The following is a 17,363-nucleotide window of genomic DNA, read 5'->3' on the forward strand; positions in this document are numbered from 1 at the left end:
ATAAAGCTCGGAAGCTGGAAGAATACAGAAATCACACATGTTTACTTGAAGGGTGGCAAAAAAGACACACAAAACTGCCATTCAAATCTGTGACACCTATTTGATGTAGAATCTTAGAACTTATTTTGAGCTCAAATATAATGAGATTTCTCAGATGGAATGACCTCCTCCATGCCAGCCAACATGTGTTTCAATATTTCGATCATGTGAAACCCAACTTGCACTTTTCTCAGATGACACCTTAAAAGCCGTGGATCAATCCGTCAGGTAGATTTAGTATTTCTTGATTTTAGAAAAGCATTTGACTCAGTACCACACCTACACTTATTGTCAAAAGTACGATGGTATGTGGTATCAGACAAGATTCGTGACTGGATTGAGGATTTCTTGCTAGGGAGAACGCAGCCTGTTATCTTGGATGGAGAGTGCTCGATAGATATAGAAATAACTTCGTGTGTGCCACAGGGAAGTGTACCACAGGAATAACAACCTCGGAATTTTCGCAGATGGTGCAGTTATCTACAGTGACATACAGTCTGAACGTAGCTGTACAAATGTTTAGGCAGATCTTAAGAAGATTTCAAAGTAGTGTGAAGATTGGCCACTTGCTTTAAATCCCAAGAAACGTAAATTTGTGCGATTCATAAAATAAGAACACTTTGTATCTTATGAATATAATATCAGCAAGTCACAGCAGGAATCGGTGAACTCATGCAAATACCCGGGTGTAGCACTTAGTAAAGACATGAACTGGATTTATCACAGAAATGCTGAAAGAACTGAACTGAGAGACTCTTGAAGATAGATGAAAACTATTCTGAGAAAGTCTCAGAGTAAAGTTTCAAGAACTGGCTCTATATGATGACTCTAGGAATATATTTGAATCCCTTACCTATTGCTCTCATAGGGATCATGAAGAGAAGATTAGATTAATCATAGTATACACAGAGGCATTAAACAATCATTTTTACTGCCCTCCATGCGTGAATGGAATAGGAGAAAGTGCTAATAACTGCTACAGTTGGATGTACCCTCCGACATGCACTTCATAGTCGTTAGCAGAGTATGTACATAGATGTAGATGAATTTTTCTATGGTTATTAATATTCTTTATCGTAGTTAGTTCCTCAATTCCGATACCGTAGGCCTTCTATCACTTGAGTCTCATAACTTTACTTTCTGTTTGCAGAGATGCACCCTGAAAATTCAGATCACGACATTTACGTGTATGCTTCGCAGGCTATTTGGAAACGGCAGTGTGTACAATCAAGCCGCCAGCAGTCGCCACAGCGCCTGTGGGCGTCCGTCTCGCCACTAAGTGGCGTGAAAGTTGCAGCACACAGCGCTGTAGTCGTGGATACTAATTTACGTCCACACCATCACATGTTCAAGTGATACTACGCATATATCCTTCTGCAGGCGTGTACTTAAGCCAGCGCTCAGCCCAAGGAGAGGCAGTTACGTTCCGAGCTCCGAGCAACAAACAGCTGCACCAAATCTCTGCTCCAAACACTGCCTGCTGCTGTCACTTTACTGCCCACCAGGATGCCATCTCACCCTCATCCTGAGCCTTGCCCAATCTCCGCTTCCACCAGCTGCTCCTAGGGCATCGCTCCATAGTGTTTGTTATGACATGCTCATCGCATTGTGAAATTATGACATTTCCAGTATACTGCATAGGAGCTCTTAACATCATAAAAGCGTGTCGTCACAGCACCTACGGCTCATTGGGAGACTGCCTATGAGTTACAGGCCTCATGGGACTGAGTTGTTGTTAATCTTCCCTCGTCTTCAAAACACTGCTACCTCAAGTTTCGCAGACATTATTCTCAGAGGTTGTATTAAGCTTAGTTCTTGTAATAAACAGTTGATATTGCAACGTGTATGTCTCACTTCATCGTGTCTCGCTCCTCTAGGAGAGGATGGAACATCTCAGCGTTCGGCCCTAGACTTCAGCGTACTGAAGTGACGTAGTGTTATGTCAAGTGTGAATACACCCTGATGGGACGGTGACGTGACGTGACAGTCCGTTGACGTCTAGTGTGGATCGACCTTAATCCAAGAGCTGGTGTCTATAAGGAATTAAACTCTAATTTCAACTGGAACAATTGATGCCGACACTAACCCTTAATCATTTTTGTATCAGTTACTATAGCATGTTTTTATATGCAAGGTAACTGGCGTTAAACAACAAGTGCCAGTTTCAAGTGCACGTGAGACCCTATGAAAGTTTCATCTTTGGGTTGCATGTCTCGACAATTTAATCTATGGCTGCATCTGTTTAGATGTTTGTCAACAAATATATGTTTATCTGTGCTTGTGTAGTTTAGATGTGTGTAGTGGTACAGTGTTGTTAGATTTAAGCATCTGATGTAAGGTCATTGAACTAATGGCTGTATTTTTGGAGCGTCAAGCCTTCTCCAATGCATGGCACAAATTTTATGCGAGAAAATGCCGTCTGATTTTGAAAAAGAAACTTTGTACAACGGCGACCTCTCTGTCTGTGTAAGAAATGATATTTTCCCAGCATGAATAATTTACTTATTATTGATATAACAACGTGAAAAATTTAATGAGACCGTTGTAGCTGTGGCATCGTAAGTACATGATTCTGAAATTTTGGTGCTATAGTTAATAATCCTAATCCACAGCTAGTAATAAAACTATTGTGCATGCTTATAGCCGTTATGCAAACAACATTTGTAACATAAAAGTGCAAGACTTTCAATTGTATATAAAATATCACAGGTCCCAATGAAAATCTGTTTTTAGTTTTTATCACTTTTTGACCATTAATTCGTAAGATAGTTTGTCCAGAGGTGTAACTAATGTGATTGATAACATCGGTTCTCAAACTCCGTGATATGCTAATAGTCGCGTAATGTAGTCTTCCTATGAATAAGTAATCGGTATGAGTTTTGTTTTCTTTTTTTAGTCTCTTGTAAAATTATTTTAATGCCGTTCAATTTTCTGCTTATGTGGGTTCAAGCTAAATTCGCCGATGTGTTTCTTTGGATTTTGGATACTTTTGATGTAGTACGGTAAGGAGGTCATATGGTTAGGACAGATGATGCGAGTTTGTTGCCAGCACATTTTCACTGTTGACAGTCTGTTGGGGTCAAGAGGAACATTCGATACCAGTGACAAGTGACGTAATGTTAATAGGTGTCGCAACGTCAGATATTGGTGCGTATGTTCACAGCTTTGTTTGTACGTAAAGAAGTCGGCAAATATGAAAGCAAAACAAAAGAAAGACTCCTGGTTCTGCTGACATATTGATCTATAATGTAGCCCTAGGTCTAGTTTAGGATGGTAGGTGACAGTCTGGTTGTGAGTTGCATAATCGTACGGTGACAGAGTGATCTGTAGCTTAGCGTGTTTGAAAAAATCGCCACTGATGTTATGTTTCAGTTACCAGGTTGTTCACACCTGTTATGTCAGATCATATTAAATATTTCACTTAATGCATTGGTTGCTACTTCTGGCTGCCGTAACAAAAGAACTTGTAGCAATATATAACATTTCACTTTTACAGAATATAAGAAATTTCTTCATTACTTTTTACAAAGATGAAACTTCAAACTGGCAGAAACTGGACTAGCCTATTTACTATTTGCTAGGATATCACAATGATAAGCATTGCAGCACAACTGCACAGTCATTTCAGCACAACTGCACAGGGGAGGTAAGAGTAATGCCATCTACATTGTGTATATGGGGTGGAGAAAAATTGTGTCACGAAATTTTAACCCCGGATAGCTGATGCTAGTAGGAACAAAAATTACTAATTTTTTTGTATGTCGACAATGCAACATTTTAAACTACAGAAATTTGCCGGCACACACACTGATTGGCCATGGGATTTCTCTGTGACCTATTCGACATATGTGGATATCACATTGGGGTAGTGAATGGGCGAGGGACGTTTGTATGTGTGAACCATCCGCCATAGTGGTGCCCATCAACCGACAAACGACAACAGGTCAATCCCATGGCCAGTCGGAGTGCGTGGCACCAAGTTTCCGCAGTTTAAAAATGGTGTGTTGTCAACGTACACAACATTAGTAATTTTGGTTCCTACTGGCATCAGCTATCCAGGGTTAAAATTTTGTGACACAGTTTTTCCTCACCCTGTATAAGAACAATTATGCAGTGGGTTTCTCATTCAGAAATATCATTTGAATGTTGTTTTGTTTGTGAGAAGATCTTATTACACCATCTGTAAGAAAGAAAAACTTCTACCAGCATAAGTTGGACTTCTGCAGCAGCAGGCTTGAGACCTGTCAAAGGTGCGGTTTGTTGTTCCATGATACTGAAGGTCGCATTGAGCAGGTTCTTGCAACCACCATAGAATATAGAATTCATGGGTTCAGAAGAGTTGTGTTCAATACCACACAAGATATTAATGGCTCCGAGCAACTAGTGCCCGAAAAGAGGTGCATTGTTGCTCAGCTGTAAGGAGAGTACAGCTATGTCACGTACTTTGATTCAGGAAATGGACATATTTGTAGCTAGACAAGTATTCTTAGAAACAATGTGACAGCATCGGGGCCACTACGGTCTGTCAGTGACCATTGTATCAGGTTCCCTTCACATAGCAGCAGAGAGATACCTACCAACATTAGTGCGCCCAGTGATGACATTGGGACACAGGAGTGGCACCGCATCATCATCTTAAACGAGTCCCAGTTCCTTATACTGCATAATAATATCTGTATCTATGCATGAAGGCTCAGTGGAGATTGGACTTTCCTAGATTGCATTCATCATAAACGTGTGGCCCCAGCACATAGTGTCTTTGGGCTTACAATACAATCACTTGTGGTTCACATAGCCGGTAATTTGGACAGTGACTGCTACATTTATGACTTCATAAGTCTGGTGGATGTGACCTAGGTTTGAGGTCTGTGACATTACGTTCAACAACATAACTGCACTTTCACCTGTTGGCTGTACTTTCCTGAACAAACTTGATACAGGGGCTGTTTAAATGTAGCCTTAGCCAACCCTTTTTCCAGATCTCTAACCCACTGAAAACATTTCATCATAGGTTGCCTGCCACCACTTTCCAGCCACTAAGAGTGATGAACTCAGGTGGCATGAAATGATGTTTGTCAGATGTTGCAGCATTTTGTGTTTCGTATTGCACCCTGTATACCCACAAATCATCTAAAATTTTAATTGTATTCTTCCCACTGTACTGTAATAATAAAAAAAGTAAAATTTTCGAACAATGGAAAATTCACTACGGAATGTAACAATACCAGAGAAGGAAAGTTGCTACTCACCATATAGCGGAGATACTGTGTGTGGTTTCAGTGAGTTTGCGTTTGCGTGAGTGTGTGTGTGTGCGCGTGTGTGTTTACTACTGACGAAGGCCTTAATGGCCGCAAGGTATAATTGTGTGAATCTATTTGTTGTGCCTATCACGACTCAGCATCTCCGCTATATGATAAGTAAAATTTTGTTATTTGCTATAAATATCATTCCTGGTGTTGCAAATTTTAAATTTTAGTGGCTAGCAGTTTACTTATCCCACTACCCAGTGGTTTGTGTGTGATGTTTCAGTGGAATGTGAGAAATAAAGGAGCAGCTGCAGCACCCTTGTTAGGAGAAGCGGCTAATTTTTTAACCAATTATTGTTCTTATTAATATCAGTCAGTATATAAAGTAGAAAGCAAACAGTAGCTAAAACTCTGCATTTGATAGTTGAACTATAAGACAAACTCATTTGGGTAAAACTGAATTGAGCTGTTAAAAATATGAATAAAATGACATGAGATAGATGGAATAGTTACTACAGGAAAATCCACTAGGAACTTTGGATGATTATCAAAGAAATGCAGCATCTTTGCAAAATGGTAACATTATTTGTCCACTGTGTTATCATTTGATGTGCCAGTGAAGAAAGTCTGTCTTCAGCATGTTCTGCTGTTTGTCCAAGTAGCCTCATTGAGAAAACAAGATGAGAAGCAAATTGTGGGCTGTCTGACTTTTAGTGAGGACCGTTGAATTGCTGTTAGCTGAAAAAGTGCATAGAGATCTCCTGTATGTTAAATGCATAGATAAAAATAGCAACTTGTACTATAGATGGCAAGATATACAGCCTAATGCTCTAAAAAATCATGTCCCCACTGGTTGAGTACAACAATCATTTAAGGAGGTTCTTACAAGGAACCATAAAACTAATATGTACCAGGCAATGCCAGAGCCAAATCAGTGCCTTTTTAAATGCAGATTGCCTAAAATGAACATTTACAGGCAAATGCTAACCTCAACCTCTAATCACTGCAAAGAATGTGTTAACGTGATGCTGAGACGATAACAGCAGAGGTTGATGACAACTGGAATTGGAAAATATGTGCTGTGAATGTTTTGTCAGTCTGTATTTCAGTTTCGTGTTAGATTTGTGTATATCACATCCCTGCCAAGATGGCCACTGAGCCAGTCACAGAGTGATGTGGCTCCGCATTTGGATGCAATTTTCTTAGATAAAAATTTGATTATGGACAGTGGTACTTACTTCATGTGTACCAGGAGTGTTCTCTTGCATAGTGCATTCTTGTTTACTCATTAGATACAGCATATAAAACAGAGAGAGTGATTAAAGTACTCATAGTGTTTTTGCGCTGTGGCACTGTTTCACTGTTTGCACTGAGAGATCATCGCCCTTCCACTGGTCGAGCGCATGTTGGTTTCGCGATTCAGCAGTGTCGGTTCTTGTGTGTCAGCACACCATGCCGTACTATGTGCTATGGCCCCTCACCAGCCGCACTGGAATCGGATGTCAGCAGCCATCAGCTGCTCCACACCCTACAATTTACTGCAGCAGCAGCCACCATCTGTGTTCCCTGCTGTTGATAAACAACTGCCTGCCTATGCTCGACCCCAGATTCCAGCAGATGAAGCAACACCACCACCACACCAGAGGCCAGCAGGAGAAGGACGGCAGCATGGGGTAAGACGCTAGCTCAAGCCATCAACATCATACCCAAAATGGAACACATGATGGAAGAACTAGTGCTCATGTCCCCCAATCGAAAGATCACAGCCATAAGCAAAATACCGAGTGAAATAGGAGTGGTCTAAAAGCTAAGCATGCTTCATCTGTTTTGCTAACCATCATTAAAGGCAGAGTGTTTCCTTCGGCTTTCCAAATAAATACCCTTGAAACAATACTGGCCTGCCAAAAAGAAGAAAACAGGCAGTTAAGATTTGAACTACAGAGAGCATCTAATCCATTTAAAGACATACAAATATAGACTCAGCAAGAGAAGGCTGAAAAATTAAGAGGCTGAAAATAGGGAATTCAGTGTAGTGGACCAAGACTTGCAAAAACAAATTAGGGAATTAACTAATAAAGTCACAGAACAAGCCCAAACACAAGCACATAAACTTCTGCCTTAACAATTGTGCCCGGAATGAAAGAGCAGCGAAGAATAAAACAGGGTGAAACAAAACAGGCCACAGTGTTGCATATCAACTTGACAGAAAATCAAAACTGTATGACGGACTATTACCAAGAAGGTAAGTCCCAGGGAAGAGATTCTACATGTCAAATCAATCAGAACCACTCAGACTGCTGTCGTAGTAGTAACGACAGCACAAGAGGATTTTCAAAAAACAATAGAAAAAACAAAAGACCTGCACATCATTGCCTGTGAAGGGTGACGAAAACGCAAGCCACTCGTGACAGTGTATCACATGGAGGAGGAGGAGGGGATTAGTGTTTAACGTCCCGTCGACAACTAGGTCATTAGAGACGGAGCATGATCTCAGACTAGGGAAGGATGGGGAAGGAAATCAGCTGTGCCCTTTCAAAGGAACCATCCCAGCATTTGTCTGAAGCAATTTAGGGAAGTCACAGAAAACCTAGATTAGGATGGCTGGACGCAGGTTTGAACCGCCATTGTCCCGAATGCGCGTCCAGTGTGCTGACCACTGTGCCACCTCGTCCGGTAGTGTATCAACTGAATTGGAGTGGTGACACCGCGAAAGAGGACTTCGACAGAGTAGTCGAAAATGTTTCTACGTAGGACCTAAGGCAAGGAGTTTCAACCATCAGGTACTGGAGTTCAGCTCTAACTTGTACATACTCCTAACACAAAGGCAGAGAGTCTACATGGACTTCGAATCATTGTCTGTGAAAGACTAAACTGTAGTAAATCAGTGTTTTAAGTGTTGTGACATAGAAACCTACAGAAAGGTTGACATTGTGTGTGCTAAGTGTGGTAATCAAGGACACAACCACATTGAGTGCATGTCCATTGAGACTTGTGTTTGCACCCCTGCAAATAGAGTCCGTGTCTGCAACAGAACAAAAGGGTATGCTTGTCAAACCTGTAAACAATTTCATGAGCAGCTGCATGACAGCATAGACTATGGCAGCTAAGATCCACACACATGCAACATGTATGAATATCTAAAGTCAGTCACCCAAAACACATAAATACAAGTTACCATCAACAATACAGAGAAGCTATTGAAGAAAGATTTCCCGAAGAGAGATTTCCTGGAGAAGACAAATGAGTCATCTTCGAGAGAACTATGACAGAAATGAACTCATCCCACCCCTAACACAGGCAATTATGTTACAGGATAGCTATATTAATGTGATAGAATATGTAGATGACATTACAGTCTGTGGCTGTATCCAATAAAAGGTGGCAAAGTAAATCAAAAGATAAATACATCACTGGATAAACTTCTAAATAACATTAACACAGAGGATAAATGAGTTGCAAGATGAGCTTACATGTATTGAACACAAGAAAATGCACACACACATACACAATTTAACCCAACTGAAGTACGTCACATCACACATATGCAGGACGCATACAAACCGGAATCACTGTCACATGGAAAGCCCTACTACATGTGTAAATGAGAATGATACATTAAACCAGTCAAATTTGCCTCGGGAGACATTCTCAACCCCAGACAAAAGAAAGAAGGAATGAACAGTTACATAGTGCCTGAATAAATAGATATTGAAGCAATTAGACCACAAACGAATAAAAAACCCAGATTAACTGAATCCAGGCTTATAAAAGTAGATAAATTAGATGACAGTGAATCTGATCAATATCAGCATGTTTCTAGATACAAAAACCACCGCAAACATCAACAAAGACGCCACAACACATGCAATCAGTCCAGCACAAATCGCCACCATTGCAAATACCACATCAGCAAGCACCACCAATTCCAGTGAAAGACTTGTGAAGGCAAAAGGCATTGAAGAAGCATGTGAAGAAATGCAGCGTAGTCGTGTAACATCTCAAAAAGATATTTTAATATCTCCCAATCAGCGGCCAGTGCCAAACTACAATCCATCTTGCACCACTGCAGAAACTGCAACAGAAACCAGCACCAGCAAGAAGCCAGCTACACCTAATTATAATAATTTAGAATTTCACTTAATTTTAAGTAGACTAAAGAAAAAATATATATTGCAGGCAGTGCAGTGGATGCCATTTAGATTGCACCATCCAAAGGGTGACTTTGTCTGTTTTCCAGTAACCGAGCAGAGAGACAGAATCAACCTAAGGACAGAAAATATTCCTACATCCTGCAGAGCCACTGCCTGACCTTACACTCCCGGTCTGTCTGTGCGTGTCAGAATCATTCGACTTGGACGAAATGAATACAGATCCTGCAAGAGCACGTGGACAAACGTATTTCGATTACACACTGACAGGTAGTAAATGCTTTGTACATGTAAAACACCCATAACACATGGACGCAAACAGTATTACAGTTAGTGTAGAAATCCTGAAAATAGCACAAGACCTGCAGGCAGACATCATGTGCTTACAAGAGCCTTATAACAGAAATGCGCAACTAACATGTCTGCCAACACATGCTATGCTAATAACAGGAAGCAATGACTGTAAGGCTGCTAGAGTAATTTGAAATAGAGCTTATATTGTAAGTGAGGTAACACAGTTATACAGTTGACACTTGGTCACAATAAAGATTGCCATTGGGAATGTTACATGGGTGATTGCATCCATGTACTCCCTATACAGCAGTCAAATAGTCCACCTCCGTAGTGTAGTGGTAGCGTTACCACCTACCACGCAGGGGGCCCGGGTTTGATTCCCGGCAGGGGACTGGGTGTTGTGTGTCCTTCATCATCATTGAATCGCAAGTCGCCGATGTGGCATCACCTAAAAAGGACTTGCAATACGGCGGCCGAACTCCCCCAAATGGGGCCTCCCAGCCAACAGTGCCGTACGATCATTTCATTTTTCAGCAGTCAAATAGCAGACTCCATCAGAGGCCCAGAAATGTATGCCAAAAGCAAAAAAACTACTGATTAGTGCTGACATTAATTCAAGATCCACCCTCCAGAACTTAGACACAAGAGATGAGAGAGGGCGCATAATCGCCGACTTAATACAAGAAACACGATTACATGTAACGAACACAGAGGGACATCTACTAACATATGCAGGGTTCAATAGTATGAGTATTAATATCAACTTTGCGCTAGCAAGTAATGCAGCAACAGCATTCATAACGAACTGGACCGTACATCACAGTATAACCACTAGTGACTCCAGGTTCATAACATACACGGGTAACACACACTCAGAACACAACTGCCAAAACACATACCAGACAGTTATTGATCCACAGAGCAGACTGGAACAAACAACGGAAATTATCCAATAATACAACCTGGACAATGTTAATAGAGGCGTTGATTACAGAGCACATAGACTAACGCAGGTGATACAACATGCACAAAACACATCAATACTGATAGTAAAGAACACAAAAAGCTCACCAAAACTGTGGTGCAACGAACTCATGAGACTCAAATAGGATGCCAAATGCAAAAGAAAATTGCACTATAGAGCCGATACTAGATAGAGACAGATGCATAAGACTTGAGGCATATAGACATGCACAAGATTTATACAGACAGTCCCTACATAACAAGCATAAACAGCACTGAGAACAATTTGTAACAACACAAAGAGAGCAGAATATGTGAGGTGAACCATACAAAATACTGACAGAGAAGATAAAAACCCCACTAGTTATGGGAACAACCTAATCCATCTTGTCACGTTCTACGGCCTTCCATGAACCATTCTGCACACACCTGTTGCACTGCCAAAACTCTTCGTCCCATATGAGCAACAATTTCCCAGATGGATGCAGCACTTCTCTCATGCCAATAATGCCAACTCTTTCAAACTCACTGATTCATGATGGTTTGCACATATGTCTGCGAGGCACCCTGCACGTCTGACACTGATCCATTACATTTGATTTATGGTGAAATGCGAGCCGCGGGCACATTTAACTGGTAGGCACTGTTGTGCTGTGATATCGATGTTGACCGTGAACCCACAGCAGACATGGTTCAAATGCTAATGATTTCTGCAGAACACATTTATGTACTGTGAATATGAATGTTCTATCTCTAGTTGTTCGAGGTGGTATGTTTTTTTTTTTTTTTTTTTTCTGAACATGAGTGTACATATTAGTCAAATAATACACTCCTGGAAATGGAAAAAAGAACACATTGACACCGGTGTGTCAGACCCACCATACTTGCTCCGGACACTGCGAGAGGGCTGTACAAGCAATGATCACACGCATGGCACAGCGGACACACCAGGAACCGCGGTGTTGGCCGTCGAATGGCGCTAGCTGCGCAGCATTTGTGCACCGCCGCCGTCAGTGTCAGCCAGTTTGCCATGGCATACGGAGCTCCATCGCAGTCTTTAACACTGGTAGCATGCCGCGACAGCGTGGACGTGAACCGTATGTGCAGTTGACGGACTTTGAGCGAGGGCGTATAGTGGGCATGCGGGAGGCCGGGTGGACGTACCGCCGAATTGCTCAACACGTGGGGCGTGAGGTCTCCACAGTACATCGATGTTGTCACCAGTGGTCGGCGGAAGGTGCACGTGCCCGTCGACCTGGGACCGGACCGCAGCGACGCACGGATGCACGCCAAGACCGTAGGATCCTACACAGTGCCGTAGGGGACCGCACCGCCACTTCCCAGCAAATTAGGGACACTGTTGCTCCTGGGGTATCGGCGAGGACCATTCGCAACCGTCTCCATGAAGCTGGGCTACGGTCCCGCACACCGTTAGACCGTCTTCCGCTCACGCCCCAACATCGTGCAGCCCGCCTCCAGTGGTGTCGCGACAGGCGTGAATGGAGGGACGAATGGAGACGTGTCGTCTTCAGCGATGAGAGTCGCTTCTGCCTTGGTGCCAATGATGGTCGTATGCGTGTTTGGCGCCGTGCAGGTGAGCGCCACAATCAGGACTGCATACGACCGAGGCACACAGGGCCAACACCCGGCATCATGGTGTGGGGAGCGATCTCCTACACTGGCCGTACACCACTGGTGATCGTCGAGGGGACACTGAATAGTGCACGGTACATCCAAACCGTCATCGAACCCATCGTTCTACCATTCCTAGACCGGCAAGGGAACTTGCTGTTCCAACAGGACAATGCACGTCCGCATGTATCCCGTGCCACCCAACGTGCTCTAGAAGGTGTAAGTCAACTACCCTGGCCAGCAAGATCTCCGGATCTGTCCCCCATTGAGCATGTTTGGGACTGGATGAAGCGTTGTCTCACGCGGTCTGCACGTCCAGCACGAACGCTGGTCCAACTGAGGTGCCAGGTGGAAATGGCATGGCAAGCCGTTCCACAGGACTACATCCAACATCTCTACGATCGTCTCCATGGGAGAATAGCAGCCTGCATTGCTGCGAAAGGTGGATATACACTGTACTAGTGCCGACATTGTGCATGCTCTGTTGCCTGTGTCTATGTGCCTGTGGTTCTGTCAGTGTGATCATGTGATGTATCTGACTCCAGGAATGTGTCAATAAAGTTTCCCCTTCCTGGGACAATGAATTCACGGTATTCTTATTTCAATTTCCAGGAGTGTAGTTAAGGTCAGCAAATACTAGAGTAAAAGTAGTGTAAGGTGCTGACAGTGTAGCCTACAAAGCACATAATGTTGTGCATGTATGAGTACCTGACGTAATGCATAGGATTAACAATATGATTTCTCTGCTACAAACCAAAAACTGTTTGTGACTGGTGGTCAACATCTCAGAGAAACCATTCCAAGATACTAGTGCCATCGGTGATAGCACTAACAAATCTTTCCTCTATCTTATCATGTTTTTACATTCTTCTTAAAACCAAAAAAGTTATTTGTATTTCAACTGCAGATTATTGTTATTTGAAAAAGTATTATTCTTTGTCAAATGTTGCTGATGAAAACAAAACAAAAAAACTTTCAATAAAGGGACAAACAAAAACTGTAATTTGTACGACCTATTTTAAAAATCGCATAACAGGTCTTTAAACTTGCAATAAATAAATAAATAAATATGGCACATCCCCAGAAAAACTTACCTGTCATCCAAATTTAGATGTCTTGTGGTTTCCGTAAATTATTTCAGGCAAATGCTGGGATGATTCGTACTGTAAGGCCATAGCTAACTATTGTCCCAACCTTGTCATTCTACACCTATAAGTCTGTAAATTCCGTATATATGAATTATTTTAGTTTTGTTATTCGTAAATTTTAATACTGAGACATGTACAATATCCCTGTAAAAGAGATCTAAGCATAAATAAAACTACTACTATTACTGCTACTACATATGGCCTATTTCTTTCTCTTATACATGACAGAGGCATTCGGTTGATAAGGGGTTTGCAGTTTGTTGTTATTTCTTTTGTTCTGCTGTTACTGCCATAAATGTACAATCACCAAGGAGTATGTTAACATTTTAGGTGTCCAGATGTATGCATTTGTGTAGATGCTACAAAATGAAATGAAAATCGAGGACAGTTACACTAGTCAGTTCACTGTTTTTTTTTTTTTTTTTTTTGTTTTCCGAAGATGCACCATTTGTGACAAACCGAGTGCAGTGACAAAGTGATTAGCATACTTGAATTGCATTTAGGAAAAAAGCAGTTTAAATCCCCATATAGCTAGTCAGGTTTTGGTTTTCTGGTGTTCTTCCTAAATCAATTAACATGACTGCCAGGTTCCAAGCAACAAGCTTCAAAATGTTGACCAGGTTCTAAACAACAAATTTCAAAATGTTGTGCTGTCTTCATATCAATAGGTAGATAACAACATCAAAATAATATTTAAACATACATGGTTTGCCAAAAGAATAATGAAAATATGTTGTTGGATTCAAAAGAGATCAACTACTGAATAGTTGGCAAGGTTGGAGGATGGGCATAACAGAGGTGATAATAACTGCAATCTACAAAAGTTCTATAGTTTTCATCACAATCGGAACAAGTTTCTCTTTTCTGTGCAATCTAAAGTTTATCTTTCCTTATTCGTTGTGGTGGAGAAATAGTAAGACAATGAGGAAATTAAAGTTTAGCATGTCACTTAGAAGGTGTTGATACCCAGTAGTCTGTGCTGTATCTCAGTGGTTTAGAGTTTTGAAACAGTTTTGTAACTAAATGTTGGATGAAATGGCCAAAGGCATACAGCAAAAAGGAAATAAATGGAGAAATTGATGATATTGCTCTAATAAGTGCCACTATCTTTGAGTGAGGGTATCATATTTTTCAAATTTGAACTGATTACATTACACATCATACAAAGATTGTTTAATGTGAGGCAGTGAGTCATCTTCCAATTTCTTATTGTTGTTGTTGTTGTTGGGAGGGGGGGGGGGAGGTGTATTGACATAATGCCTAAGCAGGAGGAGGGAAAGGAGTAATTACAAAACCTAATGGCAGAATGTGAAAAAAGCTCTCCTCCCCAACATCATTCACCAAGTCGTCATAATCGAGAGGAAGTTAAGTGTCACTAGTGAATAATTCTCACTCTTACAGCCTGCAACACAAATCTTACTCCATCTGTTAGTTCTCCAAAATATGTACACAGGAAAATCAGTATAATAATGGATATTTTGTGGGTGTAATACAAATAATGTGCTATGTAAACACAACTATACTCTCATAGAAAATACGTATAAAGGCAGTTAACATGGGATGCTACAGCATTGCCAACTTGGCTGTCACATGATGTTCAGTTATAGACATCACCTTAAAAGTGCCGTTACATGTTTCCTAGAGCAATGATGGCAGCACCCACCACAAGGTGTAATGGACATGCAAATTGCTGATTTGGCAGCATATCGTAAGTAACTAGTGAGAGAGCTGCAAGCAGTTGATATGTACTGAAGCTATTAGTTTAAGCTAACATATTGTACCTCAACCTGTGCAATTCCTTCTCTGACTTTCTTTGTTATTACCTTTGGATCCCAAAATCTAAGCTTCATATGCAACACATATAATAATCACGCCAATGGAGCTACAGAAATAATTAAAATGGTTGTAAAAGACAAAAATGACCCGTTATTGTGGTGTAGTGATAATGGTGGGGATTTATAGTATGGTGTTGGGAGTTCTGATATGAGGAAATCAGTTATTCTATGCCCAATACTTCCTCTACATGATAAGTGATTGCATTTGTTCATTACATTAGTAATATTCTGGAAGAGGTACATTTGAAAGCAACTAGAGGAAAACTAGAAGACATAATAATATACTCAAGAAAACATGCAAGATTAAACAGACAAATTTTGTAATATAGTACAATTAACGCACAACTCTGTGAATCAGCTCAATTATATAATTATTGCTGGAGTTTTTAGTGCATGGATAGGTGAACGACTGGCGCCAGGCTCTGTAGGTTGCCGAGGGAACAAACATTACATGAAAACAGCAAAGCCTAGAAATTTTGTAACATTAACACATTAAAAAATCACAGTTACTTTCTTCACGGAGAAATACATAAATACATGTGGACATCAAGATGATATAGGAGTGTAATATACTATATCGCTATCAGTAACCGAGCGAGGTGGCGCAGTGGTTAGACACTGGACTCGCATTCGGGAGGACGACGGTTCAATCCCGCGTCCGGCCATCCTGATTTAGGTTTTCCGTGATTTCCCTAAATCGCTCCAGGCAAATGCCGGGATGGTTCCTTTCAAAGGGCACGGCCGACTTCCTTCCCTAATCCGATGAAACTGATGACCTCGCTGTCTGGTCTCCTTCCCCAACACAACCAACCGCTATCAGTAACAAGTTCTGTAACTGTGGACACGCACATGTACAGAGATGATATTGGATCAAATCATAATGTGATTACAAGCAAGATAACAGTCAATTTTCCTTGGGTAGAAGTGAACAAAAACTTAAACATGAGCAGTATCAAGAATCTTTATGAGGGGAGGTATCCAAAGAGAGCAACAGTGTTAATACTGAATGGAACAACTAAGCAGACTTGGTCCAGAGAGCAGTTTACAGTGGTCTTGGCAATAGGAAAAAAAGAAAGAATTACAGGATGAAGTAACTGAAACAGCTTTAAAAGAGAAGCAGCAGGCATATAACACCAAGCTGAGAAACAGGTCAGTGCAAAATGAAGGCATGCCAGAGCAAAAAGAAACAAAGATAAAAGCTTAACCAGAAAACCATACAGAGGAAGTGGAAAGTGTATGTTGCTGCTATTAAAATTATGTACATGGAAACAGAAAACAGAAAGAATTACAGGATGAAGTAACTGAAACAGCTTTAAAAGAGAAGCAGCAGGTGTATAACACCAAGCTGAGAAACAAGTCAGTGCAAAATGAAGGCATGCCAGAGCAAAAAGAAACCAAGATAAAAACTTAACCAGAAAACCGTACAGAGGAAGTGGAAAGTGTATGTTGCTGCTATAAAAATTATGTACATGGAAAGCAAGAATAAGTGCAGTGCAGCAAACACGAGAAAGAAAGGACTCATATCAATGTGATGGACAATAGCGAGTGGGTAATATGCTACAAAAGCTCGTAGTATGATCACTGCGAGAAAGAAATGTTCAAAGATATAACCAAAACTGAATATAACAGCATTACATTGAAGAGTGTGATGATGTCCTAGCCCAACTGAAAAATGTGAAGGCCATTGTCACAAACATTATTGATTTAGATATCGCCAAATGTGACGGTGAGCTCTTAAAAATCTAGACACCTGCATTTAACAAACATGTGCTAGAAACAGAAGGCAGTCCCCTTATTTAAGAAAGGAGAATATTTAATTATGGTCAACTGCAGAAGTATTATCGTATTGAATGCTGAGTGTAAAATATATTCAGAGACCATAACAACAAGAGTTCAACAGATTGCTGAACACCTTTTCGAAAAAGAAAGAAATGTTTTCCTTATAGGCCACACATGTGTAAATGCAGTCTTCATAAAAGATACAAACTTTTTAAATTCACATTGCATTCACTGACTAAACAGAGGCATTTGAGAGGATGAAATGGAGTATACTGTGGA

The 17,363-nt window shown here is 41.0% G+C and overlaps 1 protein-coding gene across 1 annotated transcript in view; it reads left to right on the plus strand.

Annotated features, from left to right (window-relative positions):
* The first annotated feature begins 2,283 nt into the window (after nt 1–2,283).
* Nucleotides 2,284–17,363, plus strand: part of LOC126259394 (glutamyl-tRNA(Gln) amidotransferase subunit B, mitochondrial) — a 107,811-nt gene continuing 92,731 nt past the window's right edge. Inside the window, exon 1 of the mRNA XM_049956165.1 lies at nt 2,284–2,505. Within this exon, the coding sequence (XP_049812122.1) occupies nt 2,390–2,505 (116 nt within the window). The 5' untranslated portion in view covers nt 2,284–2,389. The remainder of the gene's footprint in view (nt 2,506–17,363) is intronic.

This window comes from Schistocerca nitens, chromosome 5 (assembly GCF_023898315.1).
Source record: "Schistocerca nitens isolate TAMUIC-IGC-003100 chromosome 5, iqSchNite1.1, whole genome shotgun sequence".
In the NCBI taxonomy this organism is placed as follows: Eukaryota; Metazoa; Arthropoda; class Insecta; order Orthoptera; family Acrididae; genus Schistocerca; species Schistocerca nitens.